Source organism: Dicentrarchus labrax, unplaced genomic scaffold (genome assembly GCF_905237075.1).
Source record: "Dicentrarchus labrax unplaced genomic scaffold, dlabrax2021, whole genome shotgun sequence".
Taxonomy (NCBI): Eukaryota; Metazoa; Chordata; class Actinopteri; family Moronidae; genus Dicentrarchus; species Dicentrarchus labrax.
In genome coordinates this window covers 28,397,703-28,418,986 of record NW_026136713.1, presented here as the reverse complement: position 1 = coordinate 28,418,986, position 21,284 = coordinate 28,397,703, and the positions used below count along the sequence as shown (strand labels likewise).

Below are 21,284 nucleotides of genomic sequence, written 5' to 3'. Positions count from 1 at the left end.
CAAATATCTGACTGAAATGATAAAGAAATAATATATGACTGCAATTTGCTCTGCACAATTAGGGCTTTATAGGATTTCACTGAAATATGAAACTGGGCTAAATTGCATGACAAGGCAATTAGAATCCCAACCACCCTGATGACTAAATGAGCCATATAGAAAAAATGGAGGGCAAGGCCTGATTTCCAGTGACGGCGCATTTCCATTTTCTTTCGCTTGTGTACCTTGTGAGGAAATGAGGGTACAGTTATGTGGTGGGAAGGGGTCCAGACATGGTGGGTTTTGCCACACAAGAACACACATCTGTATGCTAACCTGACTATGTCTGTCTGCGGTATGCATGGCAGGGAAGGCTAGGGAACCCACAATGCATTTGGGCACACCAGTGAAGTGTGGCAGTTTAATGCTACAGTGTGAGGGGAAAAATCTGACATCTATTTACAAATTCAGAAACCATTAAATCAATCTCTGTCCTTAAAGCTGCAGTATAAGTAATGAAAATATATATTTTTTTCATGTTTACTGAAACTCATTATCTCCTGACAGTAGTTACATGACACAGGTTATCTGTGAAAAAAGCAGGTTCCTCAGGCTCCTGGTGGGAAAGATGGATGTTCAGTCTCATTCCCAGGTTGTGAACTTAAGACGCTTTGGGACCCTGGGAATGAGACTCAACAGTTAACTACCTTCAAGCTTCCAACCCAAAGTGTCTTTCTGTCTTTCTCAGCTCTGATTGGTTGTTTTCAACCTAGAACTGGTGGATTCTTGCAATTACCGTTAGGAGCGCTAGAACAAGCCAGAGGAACCTGATTTTTTTTCCACAGATTATTTGTCTCATGTACTACTGTCAGGATATAGTGAATGTTTCAGCAATAGTGACAAAAAGTTATTTTTATAAAGGTTACGTTCTGCAGCTTTAATCCTTTACAGCGGCCTCGAGGAGAGGCATTTGTGACTTTTTTCTTTTCCTTTTTGTGGGTTCCCTGGGAAAGACTGATTAGACAAATTGAAGTAATGATCTTCCTTCCCTCAACAATTACCTTCATGGTGCCGCTGAGCACCGTGATGGTAATTAACCCTCAGCTGCTTCAGTGGAAAGACTCGTTGAGGATGGTGGTTATACTGGGTTACTCCCAGCTATATTTGGATGTCTGAACTGAGCAACATTTTTCTTGCAAGAAATTTCCACTGAAAAGCGTTCCAGGGTCAAAAACAACTGTAAAAGTACTGATATTCTAGACTTTGAATTTTAGATTGAGGAGATCACTGTTCATCTAATCCATTTGATAAACTGAAATGTCAAGTTTATTTATATAAGTTTGTCTCCAGTGATGAAATATAAGAAAGTATATAGACTCAAGACCTTAAACCTCATTTTGAGGTAGTAAGTGAGACAAGTTTTACACATAAAACATATGATCAACAACTGAACTATATGAGTTGTTGGTATAGATTTAATTACCCAACCCAGTTGTTAAAATAGCCTTACCTTGACAAGCTGCAACATTAACAAGTTGTTTACACCTTAATGCATAAATATAATAATGTAATAATTATTATATAAAAAATTATATAGAAGGAGAGTCCATTTTAGGGGGTTTAATGTGCTGTATAACAATGCATTGTATATGCTCATTATTAAGTTTTTAAAATCTTCATCTGCAAAGTAACTTGTAACTAAAGCTACCAAATAAATGTAGTTGGGTAAAAAGTAAACATTCCTCCTGAAATGTAGGAACACAGTAGCATAAAATTTAAACACTTGAGTAAATGTACTTAGTTACTTTCCACCACTGCTGCCATGTTATTACAGCTCCCTCTGACTCTCCAGTTCTTCTATTTATTCTACACAAACTGGCTTTTTTCTGCTGGAAATGAAAAACACATTTCCTGTACAACAAGTTTGATCCCCAGAATCTCCTAAAAATCTTGTTTCTGTGTTTTTTCCAGGTTGTTGCCAGAGACGACGACCAAAGTGCCAACGGCCAGCTGAGCTACATGCTTGGCGGTGGGAATGATGAGGGCGCATTCAGCCTGTCATCCAGCGGCCAGCTGAGCCTGACCCAGACTCTGGACCGCGAGGCTCAGGGGAAATACATACTACTGATTACTGCCACTGACTCAGGTAAGACCACAGTGGAGGTTTTGAGCTGTGAGGGCGGCTGATAGCATCTTGAAATGTTTGAAAGAGGATTTTCTGCTGGCCTTGCAGTATTCTGTTTCAGTTTATAGTCTTCCAAAATCAGATGTTTATGTCTGAACTCATACCACATTCAACGTGTTAAACTTTATCATCCATGATCTGGTGTATCTGGAGAGGACTGAGCACCGTGTAATATGTCCTTACACAGACATTGTTGAATTTTAGCAAAGCTAGAAACATATTTTGTAATCAGCCGACAAAACCGAGCTGAAAAAGAATATTTTCATAAACTTACAGCAATGTCAACAAACAGCATTTTGATTTCATAGTGTGCACAGGGCTCTTTTTGTGTGGCACAATAACCTCAACATTCAGGAGTTTTTAGATGGCAAAATGGTGGGTGTTTTTTTCAACCTATTCCCCAGAAGTCCTTTCAGCGGGTTCGATTGAACAGCATCCTCTGTTTATTTGGATACGGCGGTAAAGCTTGTTATAGCCAGATAAAAGGTTAACTTGTTATTGCATAGAGGCCAGTTAATGTGCAGTTAAATGAGTACATGCGTATCCCCATTGCAGCCAAATCACATGGTATCCCAGTTAAGTATATGTTTCCCCGAGCTGCTCTGGCACGGCCGTCATGGTCTGAGGGCGGTTCTGTTTCATTCCTGGACTGACCATGTGACCATTCATAACGCTGTGTATTTTTGACTGTGCACAGGCTTTGGTGAGAATTGGAACAATGTTGCACAGAGTGTTTTTGAAAAATGTTAGATACCTCTACATAAACATGCTCCTGATTGCTGTATCCATTACCTAGTCAGTAGATCATTTGCATCCTTGTGGGAGAGATTGTGACATTTTAGGTATCTTTTTCAAATCTGTGCAACACATTGTCAGACAATCAAGTCGAAGTAACAAAAAAAGTATATTTTTCCTTTGTGCTTTGTTTTCTTGCTTCACATAGTGTTCAGAGGTTTGTGCCACATGGACAAAGTTGCCCAACAAGCGAACATACTAATTAGGATTCGATCCCGTTTTGTACGTTTCACAAGGAGTCCATATTTAGAGCCCTGACAACAATTCCAAAATATTTTGACAAGACGTTTCAGTACAATGTTGGTAAGAGGCAGAGAGAGGGATTTGGGGTAGAATATCAAAATATCAAAAACCCCATAATCATAGTACAGGCCAAATTACCCAGAAGCATTTTCTCACATTTTTGAGGCCTCGGCTGAGACAGTGGGGGGAAATGGTTCTCCCAGGCGCTATCTGGCAGGATATGTTGAAGGTGGATGGTGCAGACATGTCTCCGACTCTGCTGTCTACCATGACCCATTTTCAACCGCAGACATTCATCTTAACATGTTAGCGACTGCCTTTATCTTCCTGCACTGCCGTATTTGACCAGTTCTACTCCAAAACAAAGAGAGAGGAAAAAAAGACGCAGGAGGATTTATCACACTTAGGCTTCAGTCTGTGAAAGTATTACTCTTCCAGACAAGGACTTCTGCTGTTTCTCAAAAAAATGTTGCATTGTCATATTTGGTATTTATATGAAAGCCAAATCAGAGTCCTGCAGCAGCCACTGTGCCCTGCAAACACTTCATCATGAGAGAAAGAGATAATTTTGTGGTACATGACTTATGGTCAGACAAATGTGCTTAAAGTTTCAAGTTTTAAACCGTTTTCTGTGAATGAACTATGATCTGACTTCCACGTATTCAGGCCTGTGCATTGTGCTATAGTGGTCCACCCCACACCCTGTGATATTTCAGTCATTTCAGTGAAGGTAAACTCATTAACTGCAGAGTTTCAGCACCCTCTCTGCTGCTCTGAAATCTGTCATGAAATGGATGGAAACAAAAGAGCTCACTGGGTGCCGGTTCCCATAATGGGTTCTGGCTCGGGAGATCGGCAGAATTTGGCAAACGTCTGCCATTATTTGAAAATCTGAGCACAGCCCCCCGAAATGTGGCATCCATACAAGCTGCTTAAAGGTGTTTTACAAGGAGTCTTGTAGAGAGGAAACTTAAAGATCAGACCTGGGATATTTCTTTTTTTTTTTTTTTTTCCTTCTCTGTCTTCCTTGTTTATGGAAAGTTGTTTGCAGCATTTCTGAGTTAACTAGGTGCACAGATAGCTGGAGACATTGGGGGCTGCAGGGTCTGAGGCTGATCTTAAACCTGAGCCAACATCTGGGATCAGCTGCAGGCAAATCAGATTTGTAAGCCACTGCTTAGCAACGTACAAGTTATGCCCCCATGAAAGAATGTGAAACAATAAGATTTGCAGCAGAGCCACACAGTTAAAAAAACCTTTGCCACTCTGTGTTTATGGAATAGCTTGAAGTAGGCATCTGTGCTTGAAGAAAACATATTTTTATGCATCTGGCAGCTGGTCAGGTGTAGGATTTTGCAGCTGATTAGTCTTTTATTGATGCCAAAAAGTTTGATAGCATTCTTTCCGTTCTCTAAACAATCCTCTTCTTTTCAGTGTTCATAAACACAGTGAGTTTACACCATATGAAGATACTGCATTCAGCTTTTTCTGTGAAAACTCAAAGAGTAAATAATGTTGCCAGAGGCTTTGTTTGTGTTAGTGTACTAATATGGAACCGCCTTCTATTAAATATGAAGTTGTCAAAAGCAAGAGGGACCCCAGGCCAGGGGTTATCTATTGTGCAAAGTTATTAATCAGAGTTTACATGTTGTGTTCATACATTCTGATAAGAATATCTTACGTTCTATATATGGGTTATAGTTTGTACTGAATTTATTCTTTTTTAGCATTGGAGACCATGTTGGAAGTAAATGTTTAAGTTTGAGAAGCCTTAGGTAAGCTATACCGTGGAACTGAAATTGACCAAAATTGATGGAACATTTTGATTAAATCGAGAAGATGAACTAGCTTGTGTGGCAGTGGTGCTCATGCACATGCTTGTGTCTTCACGTATTCCTTGATTTTTGTCTGTGTTTTTATTTGTATTTGTGTGCATTTGTGCATTTGTGTGTGAGACTGTGTGTGAGTCTGCGTGTGGTGGTGAGAGCGTCCTCGGGGCGCATTGACATGCACTGTGTTTGGTCACATTTATTAAAGCGAAGGCACAGTAAATCCCTTGGCCCATGCCTATTATGGCAAATACGGTCGCATAGAAATCCCATGTCTTTCACATGCCTCCAGCACATTGCTCCATAGTGCCGCTATTTGTATATGGCCTCTTGGCTGGTGGGTGAGGGGAAGTTTTGCGGGGCTAAACGACCGCTTAGCAGATAAAGAATTTTAATGACCATCCCTTTTTAAAAGCCGGATCTTTTATTCTCTTAAATGGCTCCCAAGAATCTGCTCTGTAAACCCTCTAGTCTTCCAGAGATTTTTTTCCCCCTGACTTGATTAGTTGAATAATGATCTGTCAATCTGCAGTCCGTCATCAGGCTCAACAAGAACAACAAAGAAAATGTAGCCTAAGCACACATCTATCCATCCCTGGCATATTAGGAAAACAGACGAGCAGATGAAGTCCTCTACGAACACTGATAACGCGGTGTTAAAACGTGGCCGGGGCATTGCTAGATCACTGTCCAACGCTTGCCACAATAAATCTTTAATGGGGTCCATTTCTGAAGGTTTCAGCCAGTCTACAGTCTGGTGGCAACACAAGACGTAGCCAAATAAAATATCAGGTTCCTCAAATGAACTTTAACAGAGCAGTAACGTTCTGGATCAGCTCTTAAAAAACTTTGCAGTAACAATGTGGTCTTGCAGAGTTTTTTCCTAACGCCTGTTTTCTCTTTTCCACTCCCTGTTACACTTTAACAATTGCTGGATTTGAATGTTTGTGTAAATAGCTTTGGTAAGTAATGGGGGGGTTTAAAAAGGTGGTGTGGGTTGGATGATTAGTGCTTCAGCCTGGCAAGATCCACTTTTTAATGATGTTTATTTGCTTTGTTTCTCTGAGGACCCTGGATAGCACATCACGTGGTTGCACAGCTAATTATATCTTAACTAGTTGTAGATGTTCATGACTTTTCTACTTGAATAACCTGCAGTATGTACCATAGTGTGTGTGTGTGTGTGTGTGTGTGTGTGTGTGAGTACGTATGCATGCTCGCACTCTCTCCCAAAGTCATATTTCCGATTTATGTGGCCCATGTATGAACATTATAGAGTTGTATTATGAGCAAGTTATACTGCCAGTGTCTGTTCTCCACCTCTCACACTGCTTATGATCTGTTGGTATTGCTGTGTCACCATAAAATGAATGGTCCGCACATGCACTGCTAAATAGGGATTTCCAAATATTCAGCAACACAGCAAATAAAAGCGCCATTGTAATAAAAACACAAAAGGCAAATCACTTTATTAAATTTCACCACAGGCCCTAAAATATGAGAAAAAGCAGCACTTTGTGTCCGTCGATATGCTTTCCTTGACTGCCTGCAAACCACCAAACCCTATCCGTAACATGTGTGGAAGAAATTATGCAAAAGCATTCAGACGCAGCACTCCATAAATAACTGGCGAGCTGTATAACATTTTACCTTTAATTTGATGAATGCCTTTGACATTGCTGTATTATTAGAGATATATTCTTTCCCCCTTATACCGGGTAGCAGCTCTGAATGTTCTACTGCGATATCCCTTTCAGTCTATTGCTTGTTAACTGTGAGAAAACCTCTGTTTACTCTGTTATGTTTGGCAAACTGTGCAGTGGGACAGCTCGCACCCTGCACTCAGCTCCTCCGAGGCCATTCATGGGTGCCGGACGGGGTCGCATTAAAAGAAGCTTTGTCGCAAAGCAACAGGTTCTCAGAGGCAGAAAAATGTCAATTTTGCCTTGATGGTGGCCAGTTCTCCCCCCCCCCCCGAGTAATGATGTGTTTTATTTACGCTGTCCCTTAAGAGCACAATCTAGCCGCAGTCCATAAACCGTAATTAACCGTTTAGCCTTAAGCTTCAGGCTACAGATGGGCTGTCTCCTAAATTTACACATTCATCCGTCTTTCCCAAATCAACCTGTCCTGGACTTCCAAATTTAATGAACCCGGTTGTTTGGACATCCCAGCTTTAGCCTTGTTTGTCTGTTTATCGATAAAACATCAGTATTGCAGTATATATTGAAGGAAGAGATTATCTCTTGTGCCAGCAGAGACACTCAAACCTGCTTCTTAGCACGGCTTAGACTGAGCAACTCAGGGCAACTCGCAGCCTTTCCCAGGAGGCGAGTGCTGCTGTTTCCTTCAAATCAGCCCCCCTGTAAGGCTCTCACAGCAGTGTGCGCCCTCATAGCAGCTGCAGCGGTCAAAAAACACATAGCTTAATCGTCATTAACACATGTATTTGTACCCCCTCCGGTTCAGAAAGTATGGCCAAGGCACCTTCTTGGAGGTTAATGTTATTTGTCTGGTGGTAATGTACACTAATAAGGTGCTTAGACCCTGACATATGTTTATGCTAGACAATACTTTCTGGGTTGAGAGGCTTACAGAGAACACTGTCTGTGGATCTGTAGGACGAAGAGGACGCAACAGATGGTCAGCTGGCCCTAGTTTAGTCTCAGGGTCCTGAAAGCTTGTTATTTTGGATGCTGATTCTTTGGGGTTATTCTGGGTTCTCCCATTTTCTCCAAACGTGATCCACACCGAAGCAAAGCGCTTAGATCTGAGCTCAGATTCAGCAATGAAACATTAGCAGACAGAATTGAATGTCATTCCCACTGCCAGTTTAACAAGCACTTTAAGTTCTTTGGGATTATTGTGAAATATCAAACAGAGGGCTCTGTTTTGGTTGTCACTGCCCCAACTGTGTCGTTCCCAGATCTGAAGGGAATGTGCTGCGTTTAATTAAATGGTAATGGTGTTTCTAGATTCAATTAAAGCAGGGAGGAATCCTCATGCGGCTAGAGCGCTTTGAGCTCCCCAACAGATTCAGTCGCTTTGTGTGAAACGAGGTGCACTGACGCCAGCGTCTTTCTGCTTTATCCCATAGTGTAATGGCTGCTCATTGGATAGAAAACAGTTATCTGAATACCATCAGTCTGATGTGTTCCCATGGAGAATACCCTCAGTCTAGGAGACAGGGTTATCACCAGGACTTAGCTCGGACTTATCCTTTATGGTATCCATACCACTTCAGAGCTCAGTGACTCCAGCTCAGCTCTCTAGGGCAAAACCACCTCATGGAAACATGGTACCACAAGGTCCAGTATTTTCTTTGCTGATTGAGGGAGCATGCTTCTCTGGAACCAGACCCCATTTCCTCATGTGCAATAACAACCAAGATGAATTTGGATCAAATATGCAGTCGCCTGGACTGCAAGCGATGAGTGGCATGTGCTTCCAGAACAATTTTCTTGCCACAGCGGAATTGCTCATGTAAAAGTACACAGTTTATCTTGGGTTTTGAGCGATGATGTTGATAACTTCTCGGCGTGAGGGAAATACACATGATGTGAGGCTGTAATCACCAGGAGAGTAATGTCAGGTCATGGCAGTTTGCTTTCCTAAGTGACCTAAGATTAACCCCTGAAATAAGATTATGCTCACAGCACAATCTTCAGACAGAGGTGAGGTAGTGCCTTGATTGCCTTATCTGTTTTTGCCAACAAGTGATCTTCAAATTAGAGGTTTAAATGGTAATAAGATAGCAAACAATTCTCACTCAAGTTCTCTCCTGTCAAACATGCACAAGCTGTGACCTGGAGGTGTTTTTGCATCTCATTCAGTGATCTCTTTAATTAATTGTGTATCTTTTGATTCATCAGTGTGGCTTTATTTCCTGGAGTCTAATGACATTAGCGCTGTGCCTTGAAATGTCAGCCGATACAACAGGCAAATAAAACAGGCTCCGCTTGTATGCAGCCTTGTAAAAAGTGTAAAATGTACAAACCAACTGTAGAAAGTAAAAGAATAAAGGGTCTGGGACAGGATTTGCCAATGGAAAAAATACTTTTCTAACCACAGTGCATGGCAGCCACCGGTAGGCAGCTGACTTCCCGTTGCAAATTTCCACCAGCTCTCTTTCCATGGCAAAATGATGTCATTTGTCGTATAGTGGTGGGCCAGATTGTGCACTGCCAGATTAAGGCATATTTCCTCGCCATATCCCCACCGCCTCCCCTCCCACCCCTACCCCGGCTTGAGCCACGGCGTGCAGGGTGACACCCACCTCGGCGGCGGTTGTCTAAATCATTGACCCTGACACTCTTCCCTGTGCTTTGCCAGATTCCACAAAGACTGTTTGGAGGAGATGCTGGCATTTCTCAGCACTCTTGGAGAGCATTCCTCTCCTGTTGAGTCACTCCCTCCAAAAAACAGAAGAAGGGGATAGAGGCTATTTTGTACATAATAAACTGTTCTGGGTTTGGTTTCCTTACAGTTACAGTTACAGGTACGGTATTCAGAGTAAATTTAAGCATCGGAAACAGACGACATGCTCAGCTGCAGTGTAGACCCCGTTATTTAGCAGCCACCATCATATGAATCTTAAGAATGTCTCACCCTGACCTTAACTATTTGAAACAACTGTCATTTACATATATTTGCATACCTGCCAAGATATAGTGTTCCTTGATGACTAAATCTGTCAGCCCACACGATGTAACAAGATAGATCTGAACTATTAACACATTGGACAGCAGGTTTGGGGGGAAACAGCTGCCAGGGGTTATGTGATATCAATGAGCCCCAGGAGGCTAAGAAGGCACGTCCTGAGGCTGCACAGAGGCGCATGATGCTGTGAGAAGTGATACACCAAGAAAGATGTGAAAAATGCTCTGTTTGAACCAACACTTGTCAACGAAGGCGGGGTCAATACAGGTTCAGGGTCACACAGAGGAGCATCAGGGGGCTTTGGGAGTATATGAGCGCAGTTTAGGGGGGTCGAGGTGTCTCTGCTCTATGCTTACTCAGGATTAGCTGCTGTAACAGTGTCCCGCGCCTCAGAGTCCGTGATGCGTTTGGTGACACAGGCAATGCTGGTCAAAGGTCACACAAGTGGCAGCGGAGGACGTCGTTCGTTGTCCCGAGGCAGTAAACAGGTTGTGATGTCACATCCTGCGCAAAAGTGAAACGCCTGGAAGGAGGGCAGTGTGCTCCACATACACAAACACACACACACACACACACACACACACACACACACACACACACACACAGGTTTAGCCTTGTAGCTCAGCCTGCTTCCGCTCTTAGTGGGGGAACAATGCCATTGAAATGCAGACGGCAGTTTGAGCTCAGAAAAATATAGCAGCTGACTTGATGTTCAAAACCAAATATTTTCTTCATTCACTCAGTCTCTTGGTAGGAGCTAATGGCTTTTATAGACAAAGCCACTTAGCTCCCAGAGCCACTTATCGGCCCAGCAGCTCCAGCCTTCACAGAACATCTTTGATCAACAACAGTCTTAGCGAGTTGCCGACTGTCAAACACACTTTGCCTGGTAACATCAGCTCCACACCGGTTAACTTAAAGTGATACAGACACCTTGCTGACTTGGATCGCTCCTCAATTAAGAGGATTAGTTGAGGAGAAGCAGGAGCTGCGCTAATCTGTTGCCATGGCAACCTGCTGACGGTGACTCATGTCGATACAGCCGGGTTGCGCACTCGAACGTGCAACACCGCAGGCTCAATGCAAAGGCAGATTAGAAAGCCGCAATCATGTATGATGTTGATTAAGTAATCCTGCTGAATGCATTTGTTTGGGCACTCAACCACATGTTGTGGTCCTTTGATTACATAATAGCCCTGTGATGATACAGGATGGACTGGATGCTACCTAAATTGCATGCCGCAATTTACATTTTCCGCTTGGATTGTGTTTCTGCTGCTGCTAATTCTTTGCATTTGACACCAAATTTGTTGTTGGTTGTCCCTGTATAAATCGGCAGTGATTTTGTAGTATTCTCTTAATCACAAATATTTGTAAAGGTGGAAATACATAATCACCTCAAAATTCAACATTGTCTATATTTGGTTATAAACACAGGATCCTTAAAAAGCCCCCAAAGTCTGAGTTGGAACTGCAGAGGACATGACTCATTTTGGTAATGAGTCACTAAAGATTAGTGCTGTATGGTTTCAGAGCCCCTTTTGGGATAAAAATTGTTTACTGTTACCTCTGTTTGTATCATTTATTTTGCTTCTGGAATTCGGCTCTGTTTATTCTGAACGCACATGTTAGCCACTTCTGTTCTGACCAGAAAACCTGGATGCATGACGAGCTTAAGGTCGAATGTCTGTTTATTATCATAAAGCCAGGCAGTGAAGTGATGTTTCAGTAAACCATCTCAAATCTCATTTTGCGAGGAATCCCCTGCCCTCCTGAGAGAAGCTGCGGTGGTCTCCAAACCCCACAATAGTGTTCAAATTTGTTGATCTTCGTAAGAAAATTTCTCCTCTCTGCCCACAGGGAGGTCACAGTTTAGTGTCAGCAATTTAACAGCAGCTGCAGAGGTTGTTTCTTTCTCAAGGACACTTGAGGTGGTTATACACTGTTGGGCCGACAGTTCAAATCCTGTGTCCCACCCTGCTGGCTCATGCTGTATGTAAATTGTGGATCTCTACACCTGTGTCTATTTTTTTTTTGTTTAGATTCTTTTTATAAAAACATAACCACCTGCTACGGCCAGATTCAGTGCTATTAGAGCAGTAAGAGTGAGCCTAAACTGTAGCTTTGAAGGCAGAAAGTCAATATGAAGCTGTGTAAAGCCGCAGATTCAGGTTATTCAGGCCTTTAACTGTTGCATTGTCCCTGTGTGAAATATCTGTTAAAGCTGGTTTAAGTTTTGGCCTGATGGTGGTGCTGGATAAAAGTTAAGGAAGTGATTAGAATTCGCAATTCAATATCAATATTGATTCAATATCCAATCTAATATTGGTTCAATATCTGCAGCAAATTCCACCATTCAATTATTTCACTTAAAACCACAAATGTGAACCTTAATGGTAGATGGAGCAAAAGGTCTGGAGTCAGAGTGATACACCTTCTTTGAACCATGCATGTCTGTACCAAAGTTAGTTATAGATATTTCAGTCTGGACTTCCATCCATAGAGCCTTGCCACTAGCTTGGCTAATATCTAAACCTACAGTCGTACCAGAACATTGTGTCTAAAAGCAAAAGAGTTCTCGATGACGCTCAGGTTCCTTTTTCCCTGTGCCATTTTTCGGTGACAGAAGGAGTCATTTTATCAGCAGTGCTTGTGTATCGTCTCAGGAGGCTGCTGAGGGAAAAATAATTCATCTGACTTTCAAATGAGAAGACTTGGCACTAACTATAATGAGCATGTTGCCCTGATTTTATCATATTTATAAGATAATCCTCACTGGCTGAGCAATAGAGCCATTGTGTCCCTCGAGCTTTCTTCTATGACCCTCCACCCCTCAACACCCCCCTTTCTCAGATTCCTCATGTTTTGATTTTGCACAGCTCCACATTAAGAGAGAGTTTTGGTGGCCACCGTCCAAATGTTTTTTATTATCTCTTATTAATCCAGGCCCCCGCGGTACCCCCAAGTTCAAGCATTTGATGTTTTCAACAGCTGAGTACACAGGCACAGGAGACACAAGCTCAGGATTGCGTATGTTTTTATTTGGATGTATTATAGTTGACACATTCACATAGATTCATGAAGAGAGCTCCAGGAGGGAACAACTGCATGCTAGAGGTGGGAAACGTCCCTCGTGCAGCTTGCAGATCTCAGCTTTTCTCAATCCTCAGGTGCTCTCTGCCCTTCCAAACAATGTAAACATATGTAAATCATTAAGGGCTCGAAATACCTCCAAGCTTTTTTAAATATGTCCCCAAATCCCATATTGTGACGTTCAGTAACAACGCTGAACTCGTGTTTATGTTTGGAATATACATCAGGCAGTTCAGCGTGCCATTTAAGGAAGGATTATAAAGGCCAACTCAAGCAAGGCAGATGTCTGATTTTTTTTTTCTCTTCAGGTTTTTCTGCATTGCAGCTCATTTTTCATCTGCTATTGATTTAAATCCATCCCCCGAGGCCCAGCAAGCCCCGTTTCGTCACCCGCTCTGGGAGAAAAACGGTCAGATTTTTGCTGAAAATAGCATTTCTCCTCGCTCAAATTCCACAGACAAACTCGCTCAGTGCCGTGCACCTTAAAATAGATACCTCGCTGTGGAAATTAAATCTATGAGTGTCCAAGACCCCAGGAAGGACGCCTGAAAGATTTGGTTTCAGAGACATTGAGCCCTTTTGATGTGTTCTGCGCTGGTGTGTGTTGATGTGGCAGTACGGCGGCTGATGGAAACCCAAACTGATGGCCAGAGAAATTAGCTTGAATGAAATGCAGAAGGAATATTGCAGCTGAGCACTCACAGGAGTATGAATTGGTTCAGTGTGGATCTCGCTGCAAATGACAAGTCTCGTACAATAAGTCACCATATGTCTGAAGGGAGTCTTAATGGCGCTCACATGGTACCGTGTCCCCTTTACCAGCTTGCTGTGGCACAAAAAGGAGGTCTGTCGTGTGAATGGAAAGTTTAATGAGTTGCTTCTGTGCTGGACATTGAGGCAGTTTCTCCTTCACTTTGTTTTAGCGTCCTGACTGAAGTAAAAGCAAACCGCTATTGTCACTCACAGTTATTTTCTTTTCCTTTCCTCCCTCCATCTCCAGGTTCTCCGTCTCTGAGCGGAACGGGGACGGTAACAGTTCTGGTGAACGATGTGAACGATAACGTCCCTGTTTTCACCTCTTCGAACTTCCACACCACCATCATGGAGGATGCCCCGACAGGGACAGATGTGCTATTGGTCAACAGCTCTGATGCAGATGTTGGCGTTAATGGTGTTATAAGGTACCCATTGCTCCTCTCTGGTTCCATTTTACTTTGTTTTTATAACTCTTTTTCTATATAAAAAAAAGCATAAAAGATGTGCTTCATTTCTTCAAATGTATGATTGTTCCCGTTTACTTTTGACCTTGTTATGCTCATCTGTGTTTTTTGTGGGCGGCTTTGTGCTTTTATTAGTTAGTGGAGAGACAAATGTTCCAGACAGAACTGGGAACATTGCGGTTCATGACCCCGTAGGTTCCTGGTTCCATGTTTTCTTTTTTTTTTGTCCTTTGCAATAAAGCACTTTAAATCCAACTTATCCATAAAAATAGGTGTGACATCTAATTATTCTGATCATTACGGGTGCCAAAGCATTGGTTGCAAGGGACAAGTTTTATAATTATAATTACCAAGAAAAGTATTTACAAAAATGTCCTTAAATGTCCCAAATATAATCTTTGATGTCATTTCCTGGATAGACACAGCAAAACTGGATGTTTTTAGTGCAATTACATCCAAATCTCCTCTTTAGATCTCATTACTGCCTCCACTTTTAATGACTGGGTTAGAAGTTTGACAGAGGAAGCAAGGAAAAGAAGAAAAACCCCACACCAATAAATTACTGAAATTACCTCATAGATTGATTAGTTTTTTCCAGGGACATCTGAAGGAAACAGTAGACAATTTGCACTGATGCTTTATTCCATTCCATTTACTTTATTACAGACAGATTAACACAGGAATAAAATCTTTTGTATGGATAAGACTAATGAAGCCATTTTTTACAATCCAGAGGAGATCTATGTCACTCTGTACAGTTCCAGTAACCACTGTGAGTAATCAGGTCAGTTATAGTTTGCTTTGATTCCCTGGTGTGAAAATACCCTTTCAGGGCCATACAGGACTGGGATTTGGCTTTCCTCACGCCTTCAGTGAAACATTTTACCTCATCACCAGCTTTGTGAAATTCCAGGCCGATGTTGCAATTGTTAACAGGAGTTTAGGAGCAGAGTGTAGAGTTTTAGTCAACACCCGAAGTCATTGTTTAGGCCGCGATTCTCAAGCTGGACGATAGCTTATTCACACTCACAGCCCCCTCCACGGGGGAGCTTGTAAGAGCTTCTGGTCGGTCTCTCTCAAGCCGGACACTGACTCAAGTCCGACCCCTCCTCTCTCCTCAGCAACCCCACTGGTTGCACACTGGGGGGTACTGCAGTGTGCTCCAGTTTCCCAAAACACAGTAATGAGGATGTTAATTGTCTATGACAGTACGAGTTGGGCCCATCAGGGGTTCCAGGGGGTTCGAGGCCCTTAATGGAGACCAGAACTGGTTACCTTCAGTTATTAGTGTGGATTCTCACAGCACATTAAATGTAAGTCCCAAACCTGGACTTGTCTCTGGATTGTGTTCAGACCACAAACATCTGTGGACAGTTTATGTTGTTGACGATGTCCAAATAAGCTTTTGCATCCCCTCTGCTTTCACACGTTGTTCTGTAATTTGTCGTCCCATCTCTGGAGGGGGATGCTTTTTCTGAAGCCTTTTCAAAATATGCACTGGTGTGTACATGTATGTGTCAGTTTACATTTATGTCTTGGTCCTGCTGGAAGCTGGTGAGATACAGGCTGAAACATGATATTAGCTTGAAAGCCAGGGACTGTGGCCCCTCAGTCCTGAAGAGTTTTATGTTATGTGATATTTATTTATGCATGTACTTTATGTTTTCTTCATTTGTATCGTCAGTGCTATTTTTATAGCTATTGAATCATTTTTTCTTTTTTTTATGAATACCATTTTCGACAATAACGTAAATTAAATTGAATAAAAGAAATCAAATAAAGGATTCTGGAGTTCTCCAACTTCAGCAGAGAAGGCAGCCTGAACCACAGAGACTGTGAGCAGTGAAGCAGAAAATAGTGGCTACATTTGATAGAATATTAAGCTGGATGCCTCAATCACTTAACTAACTGATTTGATGTCACGCCAGCACAATGTGGTGACCATTGTTGTGTATGTTCTATTAAATATGCTTTGTGAGGCTTGAAACAGTGCCCTCTATAGACCACATTGTGACAGTATTGCAGAAGACCCTGCAGTCACTGGCAGTGCAGCAAACAACATGCAGAAATAGTTTTAGGGGAATGACCCTGACAGTCAGTATTTACATTAGAAACACCTGTAATAACACAGTTACCTCACTGTAATATAAGGTGTGCTCATAATGGAGAAACTGCAGCTCTATAGCCACTGAGTAGAAGTAACTATGAGAATGTAATTGACTGAAAGCATGATTTTATGTCATTTATACTTTGTAGTGTCCTTTCACAGTGTAATAACTTATTTGAAACACATAAACGTGTAGATATATGTATGTGCAGTAAAAATCACAATCACCAAGCTTCCACTGAAACTTGTCCTTCTGTGTGTTTCCCACAGCTACAGCCTGACTGGAGGGCACGGCCAGTTCTCCATCAACCCGGCTACAGGACAGATTATCACCAGCTCCCTGCTGGATCGAGAAGACAGGGCCAATTACCAGCTGCTGGTTGTGGCAACAGATGGAGGGCAGCCCCAGGGCCTGTCCAGCTCTGCCACCGTGTCTGTGACGGTGGCTGACATCAATGATAACCCTCCTCGCTTCCACCACCACCCTTACGTCACTCATATACCTGCCTCTACTGCAGCAGGTTAGTACATGCCTTAAAAGGTGTTGAAAAAGGTTTTAGTTTGCACCTGTTTTCACTGTAACTGTGCTTTTGATCAAAGAGGGCATCCCATTACACTTATACTTTCAAAATGTATATGTTTATATGCAGATTTATGCACTGTCAGTGTCAAATTATCACACAAAAACTCATTTATGCCTTTAGGGTCCCTGGTCTTTGCTGTTACTGTCACTGATGAGGACTCAGGCTCCAACGCCCAGCTGCACTACTCCCTGATAGGGCGCAACTCTGAAAAGTTCAAGATCGACCCCGTCAGAGGTGCCATCACTGCAAATGAGAAGCTAACTGGAAGCTCAGAAGTTACCCTCACAGTTCGAGTAAAAGACGGCGGAGCTAACCCAAAAACGGATACGACCACCGTGACTGTCCGCTTCGTCACAGGAGGAAACTTCCCTGTCATCAAACTGAAGCAGCATGCATTCACGTTCCCTGAGAGCCAGCCGACCAACCACGTTGTTACAACAGTGACTGGGTCTTCCATGAGGGGTGGACCATTGTCATATTACATCGCCAGCGGCAACCTGGATTATGCCTTTCATATTGACCAGCTATCGGGCGAGTTGTCTATCAGACATCAACTAGATTATGAACACATTCAGAAGTATGTTCTCTGGATTGAGGCCAGAGATCAGGGCTTCCCACCTTATTCTTCATATGAGAAAGTGGAAATAACAGTACTGGATGTGAATGACAATCACCCAGTGTTTGATAAGGATCCATTCCATGCTGAGATACTGGAGAACCTTTCACCTCAGCGGGTGCTGATGGTCTCTGCCATTGATCTGGACAGCGGGCCTAATGGACAGCTTGAATACGCCATCATCGATGGCAACAAGGAGAATAGTTTCAGCATTAATAGAGCAAATGGTGAAATACGAACCACCAGGCCTCTGGACCGGGAGAAGGTGGCTCAGTACACTTTGAAAGTCAAAGCCACTGACCGGGGCTTACCAGCCAAAAACACAGCAGTCAAAGTGCTAATCAACGTGCTGGATGTGAATGACAATGCTCCTAGGTTTTCCAAGATCTTTAGTGCTACAGTCGCTGAAAATGCCCCAGTGGGTTACACTGTCACCAGGGTCACCACCACAGACGAGGATGCTGGTTCAAATGCCATTAGCCGATATTCAATTACCGATACCAGCCTTCCATTCAGTATTAATCCAAACACAGGAGACATAACAATAAGTAGGCCACTCAATAGAGAAGACACCGATCATTACATTGTCAAAGTGTCTGCCCATGACTCTGGCTGGACTGTAAGCACAGATGTCACCATATTTATAACAGATATTAACGATAATGCTCCCAGATTTAGTCGTCCCTCTTACTACCTGGACTACCCTGAGCTCACTGAGGTGGGCTCCCTGGTCACACAGGTGTCTGCCACAGATCCTGATGAGGGTTTCAATGGCAAAATATTCTATTTCATTCGGTCCCAGTCAGAGTATTTCAGAATTAACGCCAGCTCTGGGGAGATATTTGTGAAGCAGCAGTTAAAATATCAGAACTCAACAGGTGCTAGTAGTATAAATATAAATCGCCACAGCTTCATTGTCACAGCCTCAGACCGGGCAGTCAAGCCTTTGATGAGTGAGACGACAGTAATTGTAAACATTGTAGACAGCAATGATAATCCCCCTAAATTTGATTCGCCTAGCTACTTCACTCCTGTCACTAAAAGTGTCAAGGTTGGCACCAGACTGATTAGAGTTGTAGCTCATGACAAAAAAGACTTTGGCCTTAATTCTGAGATTGAGTACTTAATAACAGGTGGAAACAGCTCTAGTAAATTCAAACTAGATAAAACGAATGGGTGGATTACTGTCGCCTCCTCCCTTACATCTGATATGAATAAAGTTTTCCTCATTGACACCACAGCGAGTGACAGAGGAAATCCTCCTTTGTCATCGCGAACGTCAGTGCGAATTGCAGTCACAGAGGAAAACCACCACACGCCTGAGTTCTCACAAAGCCAAATCACAGCTACTGTACCTGAAAGCCTTGCTGTGGGAACAGCAATAAGGACCCTGTCTGCCAGAGACAAAGATAAAGAAATGAATGGCCTTATTGCATATAATATTACTTCAGGCAACGACAAGGGTCTGTTTTCACTTAATAGTAAAACTGGAGTTTTAGCCCTAGCTCAGCCTCTGGACTTTGAAGAGAAGCAACAACATGAGCTTAGAGTTGCAGCCACTGATGGTGGTTGGATTGCAAAAACAAGCTATGTCACTGTCACAATACATGTGACTGATGTGAATGACAACCCTCCTGTGTTTGATCCTGACGAGTACTTCCCCGTCGTACAGGAGAATGTTCCTAGTGGCACCACTGTGGTCAAAATGAATGGCACAGACCGTGATTCGGGAGCTAACGCAGTCATGGCTTACGTGATACAATCATCAGACAGTGACCTCTTTGTTATTGACCCAAACACGGGCACCATCACCACCCAGGGCTTCTTGGATTACGAGGCTAAGCAGGTCTACCATTTAACAGTAAAGGCCTTCAATGTCCCAGACGAGGAGCGCTGCAGCTTTGCCAATGTCAACATTCAGCTAAAGGGAGCCAATGAATACGTACCCCGCTTTGTCTCCAAACAGTACTACTTTGAAATCTCTGAAGCTGCTCCAAAAGGCACAGTGGTCGGGGAAGTGTTCGCCAGTGATCGAGACCAAGGAGATGATGGAGTGGTATACTACCTCATTTTTGGGAAGAGCAGAAAGAAGGGGTTTGGCATCAATAAGAAAACAGGCCAGATTTATGTTACAGGTACTCTAGACCGTGAGAAAGAGGAAAAGATTTCACTGAAGGTGCTGGCAAAGAACGCAGGAAGCATCCGTGGGGCAGATATTGACGAGGTGTTTGTGAATATTACAATTCTTGACGCCAACGATCCTCCTGTTTTTACCCAAGAACTGTATGATGTGCAGGTTAGTGAAGGTCTCTCACCTGGCGGTCTGGTTACCTTTGTGAGTGCTGAGGACTCAGACTCTGTCCCAAGCTGGAGCAGATTTTCATACTCCATTGCTCCTGAGTTTGATAAAAATGTTTTCACTATCAACCCAAAAACTGGCCAAGTGTCTGTGGCTGCAGAGCTAGACAGAGAAACAACTCCTGTGTATAATCTAACAGTTCTTGCTGTGGATACTGGCACACCTCCTGCAACCGGAAGCGCCACTGTGATTGTGAATCTGGAAGATATCAATGATAATGGTCCAACTTTGACAACCGTCTATGCTGAAGTAATGGAAAATCAGAGAGCTGGCACTGCAGTTACAACACTTACAGCATCTGACCCAGATCTACCACCCAACCAAGGCCCTTTCTTATTCAGCCTTCTTAGTTCTGGATCTGCCAACAGCTACTTTAGCCTTATGCCAGGTGGAGTGCTAACCACCAGTCGGGAGATCGACAGAGAACAGATTAGCGACTTCTACCTCTCTGTTGTGATCAGGGACTCTGGTGTGCCTCAAATGTCCTCCACAGGAACAATTCACATCAAAATAAATGATCAGAATGACAATCCTTCAGAGCCGAGGTCCATGGAAATCTTTGTCCACTACTTTGGAAACATGTTTCCTGGAGGTTCTTTGGGAGATGTCAAACCCCAAGACCCTGACATTCAGGACAGGTTCCACTGCTCCCTGATTCCTCCATCATCTGGTCTGTTTAATATCCCAACTGGAACATGCAACCTCAACTCTAAAGCCCGCTCAACGGATGGAACTTTTGAAATAACCATCCGTAGCAGTGATGGTGTCCATGGTGCAGTCAGCAATACAGCCCGAGTCCTCTTCATGGGTTTCACAAATGCCACAGTGGACAACAGCATACTCATTCGACTCCAGTCTCAAGGAGTCAAAAGCTTCCTTACCAACCACTACCTCAGCTTCCTACGCATTGCCAACTCTCAGCTAGCAGGACTAGGCACAGGGGTGCTGCTTTATGGAGCGTTTGAACTCAATAATCAGACTTTCCTAATGGCAGCTGTGAAACGGGGCCACGGACAATATGTCAACCCCAGCGGCGTGGCCACATTCTTCCAGAGTATCAAAGACATTTTATATAGACAGAGCGGGGTGCAAATAGATGCGGTGGACCATGATCCTTGCACACGTAACCCGTGCCAGAATGGAGGCAGCTGCAAGAGGCGTCTCAGTGTCGGGCCTGATATGAAGACAGAAGAAAGCGTCCCAGTGATCCTTGTTTCCAACCACCCCCTGCAGCCCTACGCCTGCAGCTGCAGGCCAGGATACACAGGAGCTCTGTGTGAGACAGACATTGATGAGTGTCAGCCATCACCCTGCCACAACGGCGGCACCTGCCACAATCTGGTGGGGGGTTTCTCCTGCACCTGTCCCGAAGGTTTCACCGGGATGGCCTGTGAGAGGGATGTCAACGAATGCCTTTCCAATCCCTGCAAGAACGGGGCCCTGTGCCAGAACTTCCCCGGCGGCTTCAACTGCCTCTGCAAATCCGGCTTTGCAGGTACTATACACGCAGGAGTCACATTTTATGTCCAACCACAGAGTCACTCATGTTAGGCCGGGAAAAAAACATGCTGGGACACACACATACACACACTGACACTCACACAATAATGTACTC

The 21,284-nt window shown here is 43.3% G+C and overlaps 1 protein-coding gene across 1 annotated transcript in view; it reads left to right on the top strand.

Annotated features, from left to right (window-relative positions):
* LOC127374756 (protocadherin Fat 4) overlaps positions 1-21,284 on the top strand; it is a 108,935-nt gene that overhangs the window by 68,467 nt on the left and 19,184 nt on the right. The window contains 4 exon segments of the mRNA XM_051420323.1: positions 1,951-2,125; positions 13,784-13,964; positions 16,381-16,631; positions 16,815-21,164. Coding sequence (XP_051276283.1) covers positions 1,951-2,125; positions 13,784-13,964; positions 16,381-16,631; positions 16,815-21,164 — 4,957 coding nt within the window.